This window comes from Condylura cristata, unplaced genomic scaffold, assembly GCF_000260355.1.
Source record: "Condylura cristata isolate star-nosed mole 26May11 unplaced genomic scaffold, ConCri1.0 scaffold00001, whole genome shotgun sequence".
NCBI classification, from domain to species: domain Eukaryota; kingdom Metazoa; phylum Chordata; class Mammalia; order Eulipotyphla; family Talpidae; genus Condylura; species Condylura cristata.
In genome coordinates, this window is record NW_004567102.1 from 53,921,006 (window position 1) to 53,942,110 (window position 21,105).

At 38.2% G+C, this 21,105-nt stretch overlaps 1 protein-coding gene across 2 annotated transcripts in view; it reads right to left on the bottom strand.

Annotated features, from left to right (window-relative positions):
• The window catches only part of LAMA4 (laminin, alpha 4), a 124,769-nt gene that overhangs the window by 82,125 nt on the left and 21,539 nt on the right, over nucleotides 1–21,105 (bottom strand). For both annotated transcript variants that reach the window (XM_004673783.2, XM_004673784.2), the window contains exons 3-4: nucleotides 8,461–8,562; nucleotides 1,700–1,824 (exon numbers count right to left, since the gene is read on the bottom strand). In XM_004673783.2, coding sequence (XP_004673840.1) covers nucleotides 1,700–1,824; nucleotides 8,461–8,562 — 227 coding nt within the window. The remainder of the gene's footprint in view (nucleotides 1–1,699; nucleotides 1,825–8,460; nucleotides 8,563–21,105) is intronic.

Here is a 21,105-nt window from a genome sequence, read left to right on the forward strand (position 1 = left end):
GTAGGGTCTGAGGCCCTCCCTGGTGGCTCAATGGGTTAGAACTCAGCACTGCAAGCTAGCCACAGCTGCTTCAGTGCCAGTTCGATCCTGGAGATAATCCACATGGTGAGGCAGACCTCTCCTGACCTGCCCGCTGCTCCCCTCAGCAGTGTACTTCGATGATCTGCGTGTTCTGTGCCCTATTCTGTCTCTGGTGAAACCTCTCACTACCCCTGCACCTCTGGTTTGTACCCCAGTTCTCTATGGAAAAAAAAATCTTAAAAAAAATTATCTTGTCTGAGACCACACAGCTATTATGTGTAAAAGCAGAGATATGATCCTGGTTTCCTTTCTTTTTCCACTAGTGGTATAACAAAAAAATGTACATACCTGGGCATTTTTTCCCACTTTCTGGCACAAAGTTCCTTGGAATTTTCAGAGTGATAAAGCAATTTTTTGTTATTCCTAATGAGTCCTTTCCAATCATACTTGAGTTTATACTAATAAAGGGACTCTTGATAGGTCCCTTAAAAACTTTAAGATGGGAATTGCTCTGCTAGAGGGTCCAAGCATGTGGATGATTCTAGAGAGCTAGAATATTCAACCCCATTTCAACCCCATTCCTCTTTCCATTTCAGGGCGGGGGGGGGGATGAGGGGCTGGAGAGAAGGATGTTAATTATTGTGCCTATGTAATAAAATTTCAATTAAAAAATCTTAAACAATAATATTTGGAGAGCTTCTGGGCTGGTGAACACATTGGCTGTTGAGAGGATGGTGTATCCTGAGTGAGTGTACAGACGCCCCCTCGCTCCAATCTCCTCTGATACTCTGTCCTATGCAGAGTTCATTTAGTCTAGCTTTGTGTTGCATCCGTTATGACAAAATGACAATTGTAAATATAGTGCTTTCTTGACTTCTCTGAGTCATTCTACAGACTCTGAGGCAGCCTTGAGGGAGCCTCTGAATTTGTAGTTAGCAGACTCCAATTTGTGTCTGGTGTCTGAAGTCTGACTGAGCCCTTAACCTATGAAATAAGGTAGTATCAGCATTGACTTGATTGTAGGAATCCAGTATGTGTCAGAAAACTGGAAAACTAGTTGATATTTGGAAACCATATACTACTACACCAAGTTCCACAACTGTTAACCAATACAATGACTACTAATGAGTTGACCACTGGATTTATACATAGTTATGCACCTGATAACAATTCCATTGTTTCCATTAAGATGTAAGTCACTGTTTTAATTTCTTATTCAGGTCAAACTATTGTCATAGGTGAGAATTAGTTTTCTTGAAGTCTTCCATGAGCTGATTGGACTAAGCATATATTCTATTTATAGGTATTCTAATTCTTGTTGAAAAGCTGCCATATGTAGAAAAATGAACACAAAATGACAGAATAAAAGCTACTATTAGAAATACTGGATTATAACAAGTGTGTTGACATTATCAATCATGATTTCTCCAACTCAAAGAAAAGTCAAGAAAGATGAAATTAGTTTTGTTTATAAGACCTGTGAGACTTCATTAACCTTAGGATCACCCCAATATATTGTGAAGAGCAAATGCTTAAGGTTTTCTGAAATTGCATCTTTTCTGGCCTTATCTTGCATCAGCTGCTCAGTTGTGACTGTGGAAAAACCTTAGAACTCCTGAAAGGGGAACAAAAGAAGAGATGGGGGAGGCAATAAAGAGTACCTTCCTTCAGGACTTACTTGGCCACGTGGGGCAGAGGGCAGGGGCATGGCTGACAGATCCGGGGTGCACCCCTGATAGAATCTGCAATATAACCATTTAGACATTTTTCACAGTGCTCTCCAGTGGTGTTCCGCTGGCAGTGCTATAAGACAAAAGGACATGAAAGAAATTTCATAGGCAGCAAATGAGTACCAAGCAATACCTTAGTCATAGGAGATGGCAGACCTAACAGAAGAGATGGTATGCACTGGGGTTGGCATCACAAAGGTTCGTATGGCCTCCTAACTAGGAAGTATGGACAATGGCAGGTGATTTTTATCCTAGACTTTGTGCGTACATTAGCACTCTGGGGATACTCTTCAGGGTTTGTGTGAAGAGGCAATTATTCATCAGTTACTCATTTCAACTTAAAATGATAACCATGATGATCAAACTCTCGATGTTTTAGAGGCATCAGCTTATTAACTTGGAATAAAAATGAAACAGAAAAAAACAAAAAAACAGACAAACAAAAACCAACCTCCCCTGCTGCTTATCCTAAATAAGGGAACAATTTAAGAACTTCTGGGCTCAAAGGAGCATAGTGTGTCCGATGGAAGCATAAGTGGAGTAGAGATAGGTAAAGAATATTTTACTAATGGGCTCATATCTTGCATAGTGAAATATAAGAAACAATAAGCTTGCTTATTTGTATGATTTTTCCATTTGTTATGAATATGATTGGAAGAAAAGCACAAAATAGGCTGATTCTCCTGCTTAGAAAGATTCAAACTCAGGCAGGGTTGGCTGCTACTTCCATTATTATATTGCGTCTCCAATGTGTAAGAGAAAAGGTTCTTTCCCAAAAGAGTTTTACAAGTACTGCCTTAGAAGGTGATAGACCATTTTATTACCAAAGTGAGCTTGAGATGAAGTACACCACACAGTCAGAAGGGAGGAAACTTGATGTGAGCAATAAACTATTCCTAGATGAGCACTCTGGGTATCTGATTAGCTATCTTTGATTCCTAAATAGAATTATGCTAGCAGAGTACAAATTTAGGACAAAATCATACTAACTCACAGATCAGTGAGGCATTGAAAAATAACATATGATGACAACAGATGTTAACATATTTCCTCACAGTTCTTACTACCGTCTTGTCCCAAGTCAACCTTTGGTAAATATCTGTTAAAAAAAAAAAAATGAAAGAAAATGCAGGAAAGGGTGAATTAGTATATCACAATGTGGCAAAAGTAAAGGAAATAAGCATGTATCCAAAGTCAGCTCAAAATTGGTGGCAATCTTTCAACCTTGGGAAAACCAATGAGCCTTTGCCCAGCGACCAGGAGGCAGCTATGCCATAAGCCATCTGGCAGGGCTGGTGTCAAATCTGCCCGAGTCCTTGTTGAATGAAGGCCATCTGTGCAGGAGAAAGCAAGCCAGTGTAAGATGTTAGGCTTGTTTTTGTGCTTATTAACGTTTGTTATGAAATTCTCTAAAAGGCATTCATACACATTCTAGGAGGTGGGCAGACAAGGGTAAAGTTTCCTAGCTGGTCCTTTTCTTAGCCAATCAACTTTTTTGAACAAATCACACAACCTTTCCAGTTCTCTTTGCCCTATCTGTGAAATGAGGATGTAGGCTACAGAGCTTGTAAGGTTTTTTCTAACTCTTAATATCTTTTACTTTAAGGTTGCAAATATCTTTGTACCTTCAATGCTTTTCCATTTAAAAAAAAAAAAGTAAGCAAAAATGACATCCAGAAGTCTGAGCTTATTATTTTTATTTTTTTTTAAAATAAAACTAACTGCCTGAGCTTATTGTTATTATTATTTTTTTTTAAATAAAACTAACTCTATGTAAACATGAAAAATGCATTCTGAAATTTTGGTCAGTAGTTAAGAAAATGTTTTCTGACTTTGTTTCAATACTTGACCTAGCAGGGACTCAAGTCTGGGTTTTCCCATTTCCAATAGTTTAGAAAGCCATCAAAATATTAATGTGAGAATAATGCACTAGATCCAATCACCAATTTTATAGTTATTTGTAAAGCAGGAGAAAGAAGACTCTGAAGCTCAATTTCATTTTGCTCTTGGACACCTAGTAGTTTACTGGTTTATCAATCTCACATACTTTGTCTAACAGGGATTTACATTAGTTGCCTTCTCATTTACACAGATAATAAAGGAGAGTGTGAAAATCATGAGAAAATATTGTGTCTGTAGAAATTAGAGCAATAATAATATTTCCTTTTGTGAACGGAGTTTTATTTAGGCTTTTATTAATAAAATTATTTTAAATTAATGCTTATTAATAACATGCTTGATAGGTTTGATTATTTTTCTTCATTGTGTTTTGGAGGGGCAGAAGTCCATCTGAATATTGACATCTTTTTCATGGTAAAATTACTACAAGAAATTGTAGAAAAGTTGGTCAGATATATTCTAAAAGAAAAGAAAAAGAAAAAAACTAACCATGCTTCATCAGCCAGCTATATATTCATAACAGTTTGATGGGTTTCTCTCTAGATTTTAATAATATTTTTTCTCATTTCTTTCTGAATCTTCTTATTTATATTTGGATTTTTTTTTCCTCTAAAATGCCAGCAAAGATCTTGATATCTTTTAAATTTTATATTCAATTGTCACTGAGCAGATTAGTTTGTCTGTGTGTTTTTAAAACAGTCATAGCACTTGGCCCTCTCTGGTGGCAATAGGTTAAGCTGAAACTCCACAAATCTAGCCACAGCAGCTTCAGCACAAGTTCAATCTCCAGCCAGTGAGGGAATCCACATGGTGGAGCAGACATCTGTCTGGAGATGTCTGGAGCAGACATCTCCTGTCCTGCTGCTCCCCTCAGCAGTGTACTTAAGTCAGTCTACCTATTCTGCTCCCTATTCTGTCTCTGGTGAATCCTTCTACTGCCCCTGCACCTCTGGCCTGTACCCCAGTTCTGTATGCATAAATAAATCTTTATTTAAAGAAAACAATCATAGCCCCCATAGCTTGCGCTTCATTACATTGGTGGTGTCCATGAACATTTTCAAGTAGGTGGCTCCATTCCCAAGACCCTTAAGCTACACAGAGGGAGTCATTCGACCCGGAGTCTATGTGATCATAAGAAATAAATATTTAGTCTTTGACCCTGCTTCTAACACAGAACTAAAACACTGAATTTCTCTAAGTTATGAGATCATGAAGTGTCTTTTGTAATTTTTTTTTAAGATTTATTTATTTATTCGTACAGAACTGGGGTACAGGCCAGAGATTCAGAGGGTGAGAGGATTCACCAGAGACAGAGTGGGGCACAGAACAGCCAGATCGACGAAGCACACTGCTGAGGGGAGCAGCGGGCGGGTCAGGAGAGGTCTGCCTCGCCATTTGGTCACCACCGGAGCAGGTGGGGAATCGAACTCATGAGGAAGTGGCTTAAGCTTCTTTGTGCTGTGCTTTAACCAGCTGTGCCACCAGCGAGGGCTGTCTTTTGTAATTTTTTTTTTTTTAAAGATTTATTTATTTATTCATACAGAACTGGGGTACAGGCCAGAGATTCAGAGGGTGAGAGGATTCACCAGAGACAGAGTGGGGCACAGAACAGCCAGATCGACGAAGCACACTGCTGAGGGGAGCAGCGGGCGGGTCAGGAGAGGTCTGCCTCGCCATTTGGTCACCACCGGGGCAGGCGGGAATCGAACTCATGCGGAAGTGGCTTCAGATTCTCAGTGCTGTGCTTTAACCCACTGCGCCACCAGGGAGGGCCTGTCTTTTGTAATTTTAATGAGAAGTCTGAGGAAGGCATCTAAGGATGGGGGCTGGTTGCCAAAAGAACCAACAGGCCTAGCGGGATGGATCTTTTAGCCCAGTCCTCCTGAACTCCAGCATCAGTTACCAATAACTAACAATTTAATGGCTAGCTAATGAAGTCTCCACAAAACCCCAAAAGGACAGGGTTCAGTGAGCTCCTGGTTGGTGAATTCATGGAGGAGTTGGGGGAGTGATCTGTTAACAGAGTCCATGGACGGCCCAGATTCTTTCTCCATGCTCTGCATCTCTTCCTTTTCACTAATTCTGAGTTGTGGACCTAGTGAGTTAGAGGCTGAGTTTATTGTAGGACCGTGCTGGTGTCTGAGGATTCCACGGATGCATAGACAAGATCCCTCCTACATAGGAATTGAGTCCAGAACACTTGAACTTAGAACAGTTTTTGGCATAGATGTAGCATTTAAAAAAATGCTTTTAGACAAATGAAGTCAATAGATAAATCAATCCTTAATCAAAAGAGAACTGCATTTGAAGAGTTAGTGCTCCTTTTGTGAAGATATTTATGCTTTTTTTTATGCTTTTTTGATATGTTTAAATTAGCAGCATAATTTTGTCTGCTCTGTATTTTATTGTCAAATACACTTGGAAATACAAGAATATTGAATTTAAATGTTCAATGGAGGAAGAACAATTGGGAAGGACAAGAACAATTGGGAAGGACAAGAAAGAGGCACTAAATACTTCAAAATAAAAGCAAAATGAAATAAAGGAGAGCCCTTTATTTTGGTTGCTTCTGGAAGGTGGGGAAAATGTAAGAACTGGTTAAAACTACAGTTCCCACAGTAAGTTAAATAATGTGTTCATGTAAAGTCACTGCTTTTTCTCTGGCTTCCTGAGAACTGAAATGAGCTGGGTTAGCAGGGTCTGAGCTGAGACACCAGCCTTGCTTGACCAGTAGGCCACAAAGGGATGCCAAAGGAAACAGAAAAAGATGAAGTTGATTCCAGTTTGACACCCACCATAGGCAATATGACAAAACATTATGTTGGTATCAAGTTTTTATTTCTTCTCCCTCATTTACCCTTAATTAAATATAAGTTATATTCTTATTATCTTTAAAAATTAAATGTATGAAATAGATTTATGCATAGAGATAGGATTGTAGGTACATTTTGCTCTGAATTTTATGTATGACATATATCCATGTATCATTGTTTGTTTACATTTCACATAAATTATTTAATCATAGAAAAAAAAAGGTATTTCCATGTGGGTAGAGTTCGGTTGGGGAACCTTCTTGGGATGAGTAGGATGATTATTTTGTCTTTTAGGATTTTCTTTTTTGGATACATTCATTGCAAGAAAATTCACAACTTCTCTGGGTGTACATATAAATATCTATACCCAGCCCCTCTCCAAACTTTTACTAAAATCTCCTACATCCCAGGAGATCTTGAAAGAACCACATGATGATTCTCCCTCTCAGAAACTCACTTTGACCTCTTATCCTGATAAGGGCAGTTTTGTCATTTGTCTTTTTAGACAACTAGCCGGAAGGCCTTTCATCCCCCTTTAATTTATCTGGTTTTCCATCTTTTTGCCTAACAGCAGCTGATGGGCTTGTCAGTACCTATTGTCTTACATTTTAATAAACAAAATAACAGAAGGACTTTAATTGGTCAAGTTATCAAAGGTATACATTATTAGTTCAAGTGCATCCATAGAATTTTCTTTTCAAATGTCACAGGATTAAAATAACAGGAAACCGGAGATGGAAGAATTAGAAAGGGGTAGACTTTGGCAGCTGTGGGTGCCTACGCTGCTACGGAGGACATCCTGGATGTGATGGCTATTTAAGAAGGTGGGGGAAGGGATAACAAACTCCAGATCAAAATAAACAATAAAAAGCAATAGCAATATTTAGTGTTTGCTATTTAATTCTCTCAGTCCCTAGGGAAAAAATGCAACTGCTGGGTTTAAAAGAGATGAAAATGCTCTAATTTGCATCTTAATGTAAGCACACAGAAAATACTTTACATGTGCATGCATCTTGGAGACCACTTATGACCAAAATGATCTCTTTAATAGGGACTATTATGCTAATTTTGAGGTATACTTAATTAAGTATTCTTGCAGTCTCTACAAAAAACTTTTGCAGTTTCAGAGAGCCTTGTTTACCTCATAGGAAACTGAGGAATATAATTTTCCAGCTAGGTCTTATAGCTCATAAAGAAAAATATGACCACAGGGCAGAGGCCTGAAAAATGCCCCCTCTAACTTCTACTGAAGCCATTCTGATAGGAATATCTCAATACCAATTTTCACTAGGTTTTTAAACCAGTCAGTGAAAATGGGCAATATGCAAGTGCTTTCTTATTTTGTATTTATTTATTTTTTTTGCTAGAAGGCTTTTCTGTTTCTTCATAAGTCTTTGTCATATTTCACTGAGAAATAGTCTTGGGAAACTCATTTCAGTTACGGAGGAAAAAAAGGTCTGGGGGTTTGAACACAGAATTACAAAGAACACAAGGCCAAAGCTTCCATTTTTTATTAGTTTAGTGGTTCAAACCTATTTTCCTTTCATTCTCTCTTTACTAATTTTGATCGATAGATCTGTCATAAGTTGTAAACTAGGCTATGAAACAATTGTTTCATTCTCCTGGTTTATGTGGAGTGAAGCCAAACATATGGCAAACTATACTATTACAGAGGAATTTGGATGGATGGTTTCCTCCTTGTGTATTATTTTCAAACCTATCACCATTGGCCTACAGCAGGAAACCAGCTGCCTGCAGGGAGGGGATGCGGGTACCCCCAAGAGGCTTGCCTATTCAGACATACTCTTGGGGGCTGGCCACTTACGACCCTAAGTAGCAATAGTTTTTTGGGGTGATTTACAGGAAAGGGTGAAGGGTAACTAAGAGTGCTTGAATAGCAGTCTATAGTCCTATGCCCAAGAAGAATTATTTCATCCTCACTTTAGAGGCAAAGGCCCAATGCGATATGTGAAAAGTTGACAGGTGCCTCAACCTACCACACAGAATCCGGAGCCATCCAAGCACTGGTTGGAGTTACCATTACAGCTGCAGGGCAAGCAGTCTCCTGAGTGGGCACGGAAGAGCCCAGGGCCACATTTCTGAAACAGACACAACAGAAAGCAGGTCCATTATTGAAAAGATCATTTTTAATCAATAGTTTCTGAGAGGACTTTAAGGATATGATTATTAAGCTAACCAAAATATTCTTTACAAAACATACTAAAATGAACTGTTCATACTGCTTCCTAGTAACGGCTTATGTATATTCCTTTCTCCTTCTTACATAATTTTCCCCCTTTCAGGAGACTTGGGACATATTTACTTAACATGTCCCACTGTTATAAGGGAGAGCAGGAGTTTTTAGTTAACAGCAAGGGAGCAAGTAGTTTTCTCCTATCCAAAGTAAAACACCACAGTTATTATTTAGGAGGAGGACTTGAGTCATGTTCCCTACAAATACAGACTTAAGTTTTCAGGAATTTTGCCAGCTCTAAGGGTAATTTAGATCTGTGGCTTCCGTGAATTTGGGCTCTTAAAAATGTGTATCTTTTTCCAGATCTTAAAATTTTAAAGGAAGAAGTAAGGAAATCGAGGTGTCATATCCTGAGTGGGTGCTGTTCATATATTTCATTTACCCTTGTAACTCTGTGAGGAACACATTATTTTTTTCTACATTCTAGTGTTGGGGTATTTAGACCCAAGGATGCCATGTGGCTTGTGGTGATGTTAAGCCATTTTGCACAGCACTACAGAGTATGTGTTTTTATCTGAGGCTGGTGGAAATCCCTGGATGTAGAACCCACAGAAACAGAGGGCTGGCTGTATAGTTCTAGAAGTCCACTCCCTGCTTATCAGACTGCTTATCAGACAGGGTTATGTCTAAAGAATTCTAGACAGATAAGAATCTGGGTTGTTTCCACAAAAGAACAGAGTAGATTTCCCATCATGCTTCCCATTGACATATTGTAGTCCATACAATCCAGGATTCCAGGAAATTTTTTCATGTCTGACTGAGGTCTTGCTGACTACTATGCAAATCCATTTCCTCTTTTTTTTTCTCTCTCTCTCTCAGTAAAGAAAGAATAACTAGATATCATTCACAGTGTAATAACACCACCAATTTGGATCCTGCAACTAAAGTTTACTATATTCCATTAGGAGAAGCTTAATGAAAAAAAAAAAAAAAATGACATTTACCAATGAGAAATGAAACTGTCTAAGTGAGAGAAATTAAGACCAAGAGGAGACCAATTTGTAATTTATCATGGTAAGTTTGCAGTTCACTGTGAACCTTTTTTTCTCACTTTCCACAAGGAATCAAAGGAGTGGAAATGGTACAAAAATTGTAGTAGGAAACACTTAACTTACTCCATCTAATTTCAAGTTTTTGATTTTTGTTCCAAAGTAAAATCAACATGTTTTCATTGTGATACATTGCATAGATGATTAGGGATATCTACTGGCATCTGCCTGATCCATCTATAATCTATCTCTACCTACCTATCTCTACATCTATCATCTGATATAGAACTGAACTAACAAAACATTGATTAGTCTTACTCTATGTAATTTACCTTAAACCTCTTTAATCTGTTTATAAAAATATCCTGGTAATGGCACATAAAATTGATTTGATAATGCATTAATATGTGACATCTTGCAGCTTGACATTAGGAGGGTTTAGATTGTAAGAGAAAAGCAAAAGGGTATAAAGGAGTTTATTACTAATTATCTTTGTAACCTCCCAAAAAGTGGTTTCCCAGCTCTTTGACTATGTTCTAGACTTCTGGGAAACTACTGGTTCAGTGGCTCTGATGGTGAAGCTAAAGAATCTGTCATTAAAAAAATAAATATTTCGGCCCTCCCTGGTGGCGCAGCAGGTTAAAGCACGGCACAAAGAAGCTTAAGCCACTTCCGCATGAGTTCTATCCCCACCTGCCCCAGAGGAGATCCAAATGGCGTGGCAGACCTCTCCTGACCCGCCCACTGCTCCCCTCATCAGTGTACTTCGTTGATCTGCCTGTTCTGCTCCCTACTCTGTCTCTGGTGAATCCTCTCACCCTCAGTAAGTCTCTGGCCTGTACCCCAGTTCTGTATGTACAAATAAATAAATCTTTAAAAATAAATAAATAAATAAATAAATATTTCTTTAAACATTGATTTATTTTTAATTAATGACTTATTCTCCATAGCTGTACATGGTGTAAGTTTAAGATGTACAATGTGTTGATCTGATATACTTAGTGCCAAAATGATTAACACCATAGCATTAACACCCACATCATGTCACATAATTACCATTTCTTTTTTTGTAGTGAGAACATTGAACACCTAGTCTCTTAGTAACTTTCAAGTACATAAAACGGTATTATTAATTATGATCACCAAGCTGTACAGTTGATCCTCAAAACTTGAATTCATCTTGCAAACTGAAAGTTTATACTTTTTAGCTGACATCTCCCCATTTCCCATATCCCCCCGTCAACCTGTAATCTATTCTGGTTTCTGTTTCTATGAATTCCAATAATTGGGGGTGAGACTTGAGGTGGGTTTAGAGAAGAAAACCACGCTGTGGTGGCAGGGTGTCTGTAAGATGGGCCCAGGAAGTACTTGTACCATCCACCACAGTAAGGACTGTCCTTACTGCGAATCAAGTTTCAGTAAAGATGTTTTAAATTGATCTTACTGAAAATCTTTTAGGTATTCCTGCATCTGAAGAAAACAAAGGAAATTAAGATTTTTCCTTAGATAAATAAATCATTTTGAATATGGCAGTGGCTAAATGTGCTATGTCCCTCAAGGCACTGGCTAAATTGACTAATTAAAAAAAAAATAAAAACAATATTATCACAATACAGAAAAACAAACTAAGCAAAACAAAAAAATCTGTGAATTTTGCACTTCAGAGTAGCTTCAGATTTGGTGAAAATTATGAGTGTTCCAGATTTCAATGTGTGGCCAAGTTTGGAAAAACTGTTTCATAGCATCTTTCACAGTTAGTTGTTCTTATCAAGTGCTAAATGAATGCCTGTGATTTGAGTGGTTTGGAGCAGGGTAAGAAATCTGAGGCATACTGTATGTGCTGGTAGAAAACAATGGCTTATACTGCTAATCTACTTCTACTCTCTGCTAGGCCTAGATTTGGTTTCCAACCTTTCTTAACACAGTGCAGACAGGCATTGCCTAGATGGGACTGGTGCAAAATGAAGTCTTCATGTTACATCAAGTTTAGAAAAGATCAGGTGCACTTAGGGAGGAATGGCTGAAAAATGCCAACTCTAGGAGAAGATTTCACACTCAGAATCTGGCATTGTTGACTTACTCATTGCCCAGGATACAGCTCTGACCTTGTTTTTTGAAATAGACCTCTAGGATTTTGAGTCAACAACTTTTGCATTAATTACTGAGGTTCAATGTGGAAAGCATAAAGCATAAATCCAACCAAAAACCTCTTTAAATTTATTGTTTACAGAGTCAATGCTACCTTCCAAATTAGTATTCCTCAATTTTAACAGCCCACATTGTTTGGATTTTAAGATATATAATTATATAATGAATCATTTTTTTCTTCCTGTTTCCAGGCAACAATGATGTTAGCTTTAGTTTTAGTTTAGTGTATTCCACCTTTTATTTTAGTAAATGATAACAGTCACCTTAAAATTTAATATTATGTTAACTTAGTAGTTAAACCTTTGTGCCAGCACTCTGGTGATGGGTCCTGCCTAATGCTGAATTTCATCTGTTTAAAACCTGGGCAGATTTAAGAATAAGTCAGAATTCAAAAACCTTCAGTGTGGACAAATAGTTCAATTTATTCTACTAAAAGTGTAAATTTAACTCTGGCTGGGAAGAAATGACTTTTGAGAATAGAAGAATTTGTTACATGGATAGGCCTCTCATAGGCCATTTTTTTCTGAGTCTAAGCGAAAGTATCTGGGATGGAAAACAGTATCAGATTAAGTCATTGACAATGTTTGAGTATATTTTTCTCCAGTAGGGCATAGCATGTACTGACTGTTGATATGTAAAGCTATAACCAAAATGCTAAAATAAATGCCTTATGCAGTGTGTTAGCTGAAGTTGGCATCTTGATTAACTGCTTGAATATGGAGAGAATTACCCATTTATCCTCCCCTGGGCCTCTAAACTCTTGTTTGCGTAATCGAAATTCCCCACATTTCAATAGATGAAGTTAATTTTTAGTTTTTTGACAGTGATTTCACCATAGTTTGATTAGGAAAGTGGTTTCAACATTCCTTAAAGGCTTATCCAATTCAAAGGTATTTCTTCTGATTGGCATAGTAACACAAGGGCATCGGTCAAATCAAACTATGGTGCTGGTTTCTCTTGGTTGGGTCTTAGAGCTATACTGTGTTTATTGCTTAGTACTCATGTCTACCAGCCCTTGGCCAGCTTGCAAAAACACTCCAGATCTCAAATTAATCACTAACACCATGATTTAGGTTCCCAGCATTTCTGAGCTCTCTTGACCATGGTTAAGTCAGGTTCTTTGATATTTATGACTGGAGAGATTATTTATCATGTTATTTACATGAAACTCAAAACTTACATTTACATCACACTCAAAATTCTTTGATTCTGTGTGTATTCTCGTGGGCTTGGAAACGATGCCTCACTCACAGATTGCAGACTCTTCCTGCCCTTGCATTTGACCAAATGCTTATTTGGATTTTACTACCAACAGAACTTGACTGTAAAAGTATTTACCATATTTTTAAAGTAAATAACTCTTTTTTAAAAAATAATTAAGCACTTCTTCTTTTTAAAGACTTGTTTATTTATGCATACAGTACTGGGGTACAGGCCTGACAAATAGGGGCGGTGAGAGGACTCACCAGAGACAGAAAAGGGAGTGGAACAGGCAGATGGACAAATTACAATGCTGAGGGGAGCAGCGGGCGATACTGGAGAGTTCTCCAGCGCCATGTGTGTAACCTGCAGGATAGGGATAGAACTCACACTGAAGTGCCGCCTTAGCCAACCTCACAGTGCTGTTTCAACCCACTGTGCCACCAGGGAGGGCCAGGTTAACTCCTTTTAGTATAAAAGAAACAAACAACAAAATTTAGAGCCCTACAGCCATAAAAACTTTATTTTGAAGAGTTGGATTGGGACGATTTAGTTCATTAATACTGATGAATATTTCTTTACTTTTCTACTTGAAAAGTTACTTCAAACACTTTGGGACTGCTCATTGATGGTAGGGATCGCTACTTACGTAACATAATGGAGTTTCAGTGGTACCTTTTTCCCTTTAGATTTCCTGAAAAATATCTCCTGCTAACATCTGGTTTTCTGCTCGGGATCCCTCCTCACGTCACCTCATGTAACCGGCTTGTTCTTTTCTCTATGCGCTTTCTGAGTGATGGTTACACAACATAGACTCTGCCAGAATTTTTTTTTTAATATCTGAAAACTGACTCAGTTCTATTTAATTTACTGGGGCAAATGCTCTGGACACATTTCCAAGAAAGGAAGAGAGTGAGGAGTACAAGGCCTAGCTAGAAGAAAGGGGAGAAAAATGACTGCAGAGTTGCAGGCATTTGGGGGATTTTTATATGACTCCTGAATCACTTAGCCAGGATCAGAGTGGTGAGATAACAGACATCTCTATTCTCCAACTGAGTCTTTCTGAATAAGAACAGCTAATATTTATTAGCAGGCACTGCACACTGAGCTGAGTGCTTTTTATAGACATTCCAATTTGATCATTACTATTTAATGACCTACAGTCCTGCAAATGTCTGACTAAATTACCTATTCTTTTTACAAGAGGTTGGAGGTTTAATTGTCTATAAACGTTTGATGTCTTCCCTTCAGTGTTCACAGGGAAGGCAGCAGTGCTTCATTGGGTGGATTCTCTGGTTGGGGTGTTTCACTGATTTCTATTCTCTGTACCTGTTTCTGTCTTGAGGTGCCCCTGTGCACTTCAGTGCTATTCTCACTCTGGATAACTCAAGAAGCAAATGACTGGTAAAATATATCTTTCTTTTCCTTTTTCCTTTGCATCATGGGTTTATGCTCACCAAAGAAATGCTATTATGAAGTAGCAGGAAAAGAGAAATGCTTTCCAAACCTTCCTGGCCTCAAGTCCTCCAATAAGCTTGTCTCCTCTTTCATTGAAAAACAGAAGCCACTGGATGGAAAATCTGTTATTTCTCTTCTCCATCTCAAGGTTTACTTTTACATTGACTCATCCTAATGCCCTCTGCTAACCTCAGAGCAGGAAGTCCACCTCTTCTTAGGATACTCACCCTTACTTGTACTCGCCCTTATCTGTACTCATCATTATCTGTTCACCCCCACACCGGTGGCCTGCAGGCCCTGTTCCCTTACCTAGATTCCTTCTCTCACATATTATTCATCTTTGGGCTCCCACAGGAGTGGGGAAAGGTGGAGTACAATTCTCTTTCCTCTCAATTGCCAAGTCAACTATCCTTTCAGGTTTTTCTCCAATTTATCTTTTTCAGTAATTATGTGGGAGGGCTGGAGTGAGGTCGAGGTAGAGCATCTTCTATTATCCCTAGATTGTTGGTCTTTTCCAGGGTAATCTCCTTCTCCCTCTTTTCTTTTTAAAGATTTATTTATTCATGCATACATTAACTGGGGTACAGGCCAGAGGTGTGGAGGGTGGAGGAGTCATCAGAGGAAGAGTGGGGAACAGACAGGCATATCTGCTAAAACAGACTTCTGAGGGGAGCAGCGGGTGAGATGCATCTGTTGCACCGTGTGGGTCAGCTCCCTGGCTGGAGATAGAACTCCTGCTGCCGCGGCTGTGGATAGCTGCATAATGCTGTACTTTAATCCCTCGTGCCACCAGGGAGGCCCTTTCCCTCTTTTCTATCTACATTCCTTGTGTACACATTTTATGATATCAACATCTCCCACAGTTTCCTACTCATTCTGCAGCTGGTGATTACCAGGTCTATGTCCTTGAGTTTGCTCTTTCAAGCCACACTTGTGTTTTCCAATGTCTGTTAGACAATCTACCCATTTCTAAAAGTGCAGAGGTAAATGTGTTCCATGCTGAGCTTATACTCTCTCCTCAATCTACTGATATTTTTGAGGAGAGCTTATACTCTCTCCTCAATCTACTGATATTTATCTATCTGGGTCGATGTTACAGGCTACAGAAAATCAAATTATGTTAATATATTTTTTGCATTAAAGTCATTTTTGAAAATGTTTCCAAAAGAGTGCACTCTACAGTATAAGTACATGAGCTCTGTCTCTTCCTTCTCACACTCCTTTGCTATTTTTTATTTCAAATCTACAGTTTAAATGCAGGTAGATGAAGTATAACAGAGGTTCTAGTCTCAAGTTTAAAGTGAAGTTGCACAATTCTGAACTGTTATCCTCTGAAGTAAAACCTCTGTGTTGGGGTGAAGTGTAGGACTTGAAGTACCCAAAATAATTTCTTTGTAGAGGCCAATGTTTATTAACAGTTAAGTAACTGGAATGTGCTAATTTGAAGCTTGCATGTTTGTTATATTATTCAAACGCAATAGTAACTACAGCAACTGCTTAGAATTTAGACAACAAAAGATTTTCGGGGAGGAGAATTATGTCATTGACATTGTTCAGAAATGTTGGCACATGGTGATAATAAAAAGCAGGCTGAGGATTATTAAGTTTTATTATTATTTTTAAATTTGCTACATACAATGCACCCTTCACTGCCTCCATCTGGACTAAATCGCTCCCACCTCCCAATACCCCTTTATGTTGTTACCCTGAAGAATTTACACTCTACTTCTGAGTTATTTACTAAGATTGATTCTTCCTTGTGTCCCAAGCCACTCTTTAGTTCAGGATCTTGATACTTTTTTCCTTAGATTATTATAATTACTTCTACTTTGCTCTCTTTGTTGTGAGACTTTCTTCATTCCAGCCCATTCTTTACTATTAGAAGTAACTTAAAAGACCTTATCATACTATTTTCTGCATCTGACCTCCCAGTGGTTTTTTATTCATTGCCTACTCCAGTAAACAAAATTCCTTTGCATGACTTATAGGCTTCTCTTTTACAAACTAACCCTAATCTCTCTCTCTAGTTAGTTAAATCACCTGTTTTCTTTCCCCTGCCTAATACACCACTTTTTCTTATCCACTCTGACTTTGCACATACTGTTCACTGGGTGCCTTTTCCTACCCCCATCTTCTTTGATCTCAGTTGTTTCCTCTATGCATGGCACTTTACACATAGCCTCATTAAGCTCATGCGACATGCTATTGTAACTTTTAATTTTACCACCTGCCTCTCTGAAATCACTGAGTTCCTTGAAAACAGTGTCTTACTTATCTTTGTATCCTCATCTGCTATCATAGTGATTAGCAAATAGATACTGGAAATATATTAATTGAAAAAATGGATTTAGATATATAAAGAGTGAGCCAAGTAAGAGAAAATTGTGAAAACCTTTGGACAGCAACTTGGCAAATATTACAAGTCACAATCTCTAATCATGAATGAATCTTTTAAAGATAATATTGAGGAAGAAAACCCAATTGCTGCATAGAAATAGTATACTATTTAGAATGCATTAAAACATGCAAAATAATACTTGTAGTACACTGTATAGGGATATATGCATACAAAGAAAACTATAAATAGAAATATGACTTTTACCCATTTGAAAAGCAAAAATAAACAAATGGAACTACATCACCTAAAAACTGTAGCAAAAGAAATGTTCGTTATTGAAAAGACACCCTACTGAATGGGAGAAGATATTTACACACCATATATCTGATAAAGAGTTATATCCAAAATACATAAAGAACTGATAAAAATCAAAAACAACAAGAAGAAAACAAACAACCTGATTAAAAAGTGTGTAGAAGACCCGAGCATATATTTTTCCAAAGAAGATACATGGATGGCTAGTAGTCATGAAAAAATGTTCATTATCTCTTATTATAAGAGAAATACCAATCAAAATAACAAATTACCTCATACCTATAAAATGATACGACCATTCCAAAGTCAAGAAACAATTTTTGAAGAAGATATGGAGAAGGGCATGCTTGTGTCCTCTTAGAAATAGAAATTCTACACAATCCAGCTTTCCCATTTCTGGAGATTTACCTGAAAAATGTAGAACACTAATTCAAATGCACACATATGTATTCCACCATGTTTATCGCAGCACTATTCACAATAGCCATGAGCTGGAATGAACCTATGTGTTCATCGACAGATGACTGAATGAAGAAGCTGTGGCATATAAACACAATGTAACACTGCTCAACTATTACAAAAGTATGAAATTCTGCACTTGCAATAGCTTAGATGAACCCAGAAGATATCATGTATAGTGAAATACGGCATCAGAGAAAGACAAAAGAAATGAAAGAACAAAAAGATCCCACTTAGGTTGGCTGCATCCTGGAATTCCATGTCTAGACCTGGTAAGGTCTCAAAAACATCATCTCTAGGAAGTGACTAATGTGGTCTTGACAATAGATGGTGTATAATTTCCCTAACTTCCTTGTTATTCACTTTATGTACCATTATTACACACAGTTAAAAAAAATAAGCATAAGAACATTCTTACTTAAATTGTTCTTCCTTTGTTTTTCATTTTACAACTAGCAGTTGCCTCATCCCACGTGGAAGGCTTTCACATGTCTGTGCTTCTCTCTCCACTAGAGCACACATACTTTCTGATAGCTCTCAAATGTTTGCATGGCTACTTGATAAGATTTCTACAAATGAATTCATTTAAGCACGGTAAAGCTGTATGTACTAGGCTACCTATGTTATTGGAGAGTGTTTAGGGTGCTTATTTGTTCTAGTTGTGACTTTCTAATGTAAAGCAAAGGTAATAGATTCTTAAAATAGTTCACAACACTTCCACTTTCCAATGACTGAGAATTAAAATGTTAAAATCCAGGTTAGAGTTTACAGGCTAGTTTCCTGTTGTAAGAGGGGAGTAGTGTTTCAAACTCAGAGAGCCCTGCCTCATCAGGGCCTAAAAAAGCTAATCATGGGAGTCACAACCATTTGTGCTTTTAGCAGAACACACAGAGTCACCTCCAAGCTCAGGCTAAAGGCTGACCTTTCTAGATAGCTTGGAGCTGAAAAGGGGGGGGATAAGGAAAGATTTGCAATGATTCAAAACAAATGAAGCTGAATTGTGAAATGAAAGATTTGGCGTAATCTATTTGCCATTATTCCCTTACATGAAAGTCAACTAATTTATGAATTAATACCACAGACAGCAGTAGATGCTTTTGGAAAGGGTTCCCTCACCAGAAAAGTCATGAATTTCAAAAGAGCAATTGTCACTAATACAGTCAGCTAGTCAGGGGCTTAGCAGGAAACCGAATAAATTTCAGAGGATTCAAAAGATGAGAAAGAAGGGTCTAGAACTGAGGAATAATTTACAGAAATGTGGGCAGGTTAGGGCAGTAAGGAAGGAGGGAGAAAAAAAGCTGCAGCCTCTGAGACCCAAGGAGCAAAGAAAGTTGTTTGCACCAACCCAGGTGGAGGCTAGAGCTGTAGCAGGGGGCACCATGGGTAATGAAGTTTTGGGAGGGGGGGCACAGAGTCTGCCCAACGCAATGCTGTAGAGAGGGAAGAGGACAGAATTGCCCTGCCTCTGCTTCTCCCACCTGGCTCGGCCAGGGACCTCGGTGCCATGCTGTAGCCTGTGGGCATTGCTTCAGAAGGCGCAGTAGTACAGGTTGGCTGGCAGTAGTGTCTGGAGCTGCAGGTTGTGGGGAGGTAGGAGGCAGGTGCAGGGTAACCAACAGATCTGCATTTTCAGGGGTGTGCATCTTTGAATGCACATTGAATATGTGAATTTGCCAGTTAGGATGGTTTTCAACCCTTAAATACAAGCACAATCAGCTTCTGTTAGAAAATTATTAATTGTGACACCAGAATTACTGTAATGGCATAAACTGAGCTAGACCTAGGACATAGGCTTAAGATTAGTTATATCCAGGTTCTTTTGATTCATGCCTACCCATGTGGGGAGCAGTGCTGCCCCTATGTATTTTTGCTTCTTCAGATAGCCCTGTCCCTCAACCTTCCTCTGAAATGAACCTCTGAAAACAAGCCAAATCATAACCACATCTGTTACCTCTTCTAATATCCTGAATTCAACCTTACATTTCACATGAATTTAATTAACTCTTGAGTGACAATTTTTTTTGTGTGTTGAAATGGAAAGGTCATTTTAGCTGTAATTATTCTAAACATTAATTTGGGGTCACAAAGGATTTCAAAGTGGTCAGGAAACAACATGGCTCTAAGTGCTTCTTATAAGACATTTTTCTAGCTTGCATCAGACTGAAAAGAGCTAAAAATTAAATTCTATCCATCTGGGGATTGAAATTGCACTATTCGAAGTAGGATGACAACTTACACATTTGGACTCTGCTATCGTAACTTAGAACAATCTAAAATAAGTGATATAGCCCTCCTGTTCAACAGATGGAAAATATTTTAAGGGACTTCAAATAGACTGAGTTTGTATCCAAAGGTGAGATCTCTTTCAAGTATTGAGTTTTGATAGATTTCTCAATGTAATTTCAGTTAATTTAAGTCAAAGAACTGAGGAGTGTATTATAGGTAGGAGAACTATTTCCATTCAAATGGATTCTCCATTTTCTTCCTATTCTTTTCACAACTTAAAAATCGCCAATATGCTCTTCAGCACTGCCTACCAACTAACAAGTTCATTCATGTCATTAGAATTTATACACAAAATTGTAGAATAAGATAAAAATCTACTTTTTGGCATTTTAAGAAATGCACATGTGTCTATGCTGAAGTCCCCATTTGGCAACTAAGCATCCGGGAGCATTTAGTAAAACTTTGTTGAGTGAATGAATGAATGAATGTCTCCTCCAAATACTCTTGCATTTGGGATACAACTAGCTTCTATATACCACTGATTTGTCTTTCATTGATGTGATAGAATTTACTCCTTTCAGCAGGCATCATTTCCTACAGTTGTGTCTTTTGGAGACAACTAGGAACAGTGGAAAGTTCCAGTTCTACCACCAAGATTGACCTTGCCCAGGTTACTAACTGTAAATCTCAGTTTCCCTTAAAAAAAGAAAAAATGGGAGTGATCGTCACCTCATCTACTAGGGTGGTTGTGAAAGTCAACTAATATTGTACATTTAAAGGCTAACAGAAGTGCATGGAAGAGTTACTGGCTGTTAGTCTTCTCCTTTTTGGATGTGCCTGTGCCAGGGTTATCTATTATAACTAGTAGCTCTTCAATGAAGTGTAACTTTTGGGAACAAAATCAGCAATGGCTCTTAAAATCATTGCTTTGTTGGCTTTCTTTCCCAGAAGACTTAATTCCCTTGGGACAGAAACTGGATTTGTGTGACTTGTTCCTGTATTCTTAGTGCCTTACATCAAATGAGGGTGATTACTGAATACATACTAAATGTCTTGGTATTACAGAATCACAGGAATCCAGTGCTGATAGTACTTTAGAGGAAACCTCATCTTCCTCTCCACTTAAATTTGAGAAAATTTAGAGCTAGGATTTAGCAAAAGTCATTTACATGGAGCAAGTTAATGCTGCCCTGGGTGTGCTTTCCAGCAAAGCTCTCTTCTTGAAGACCAGGAAGAAGAAAATGACAATGATTTT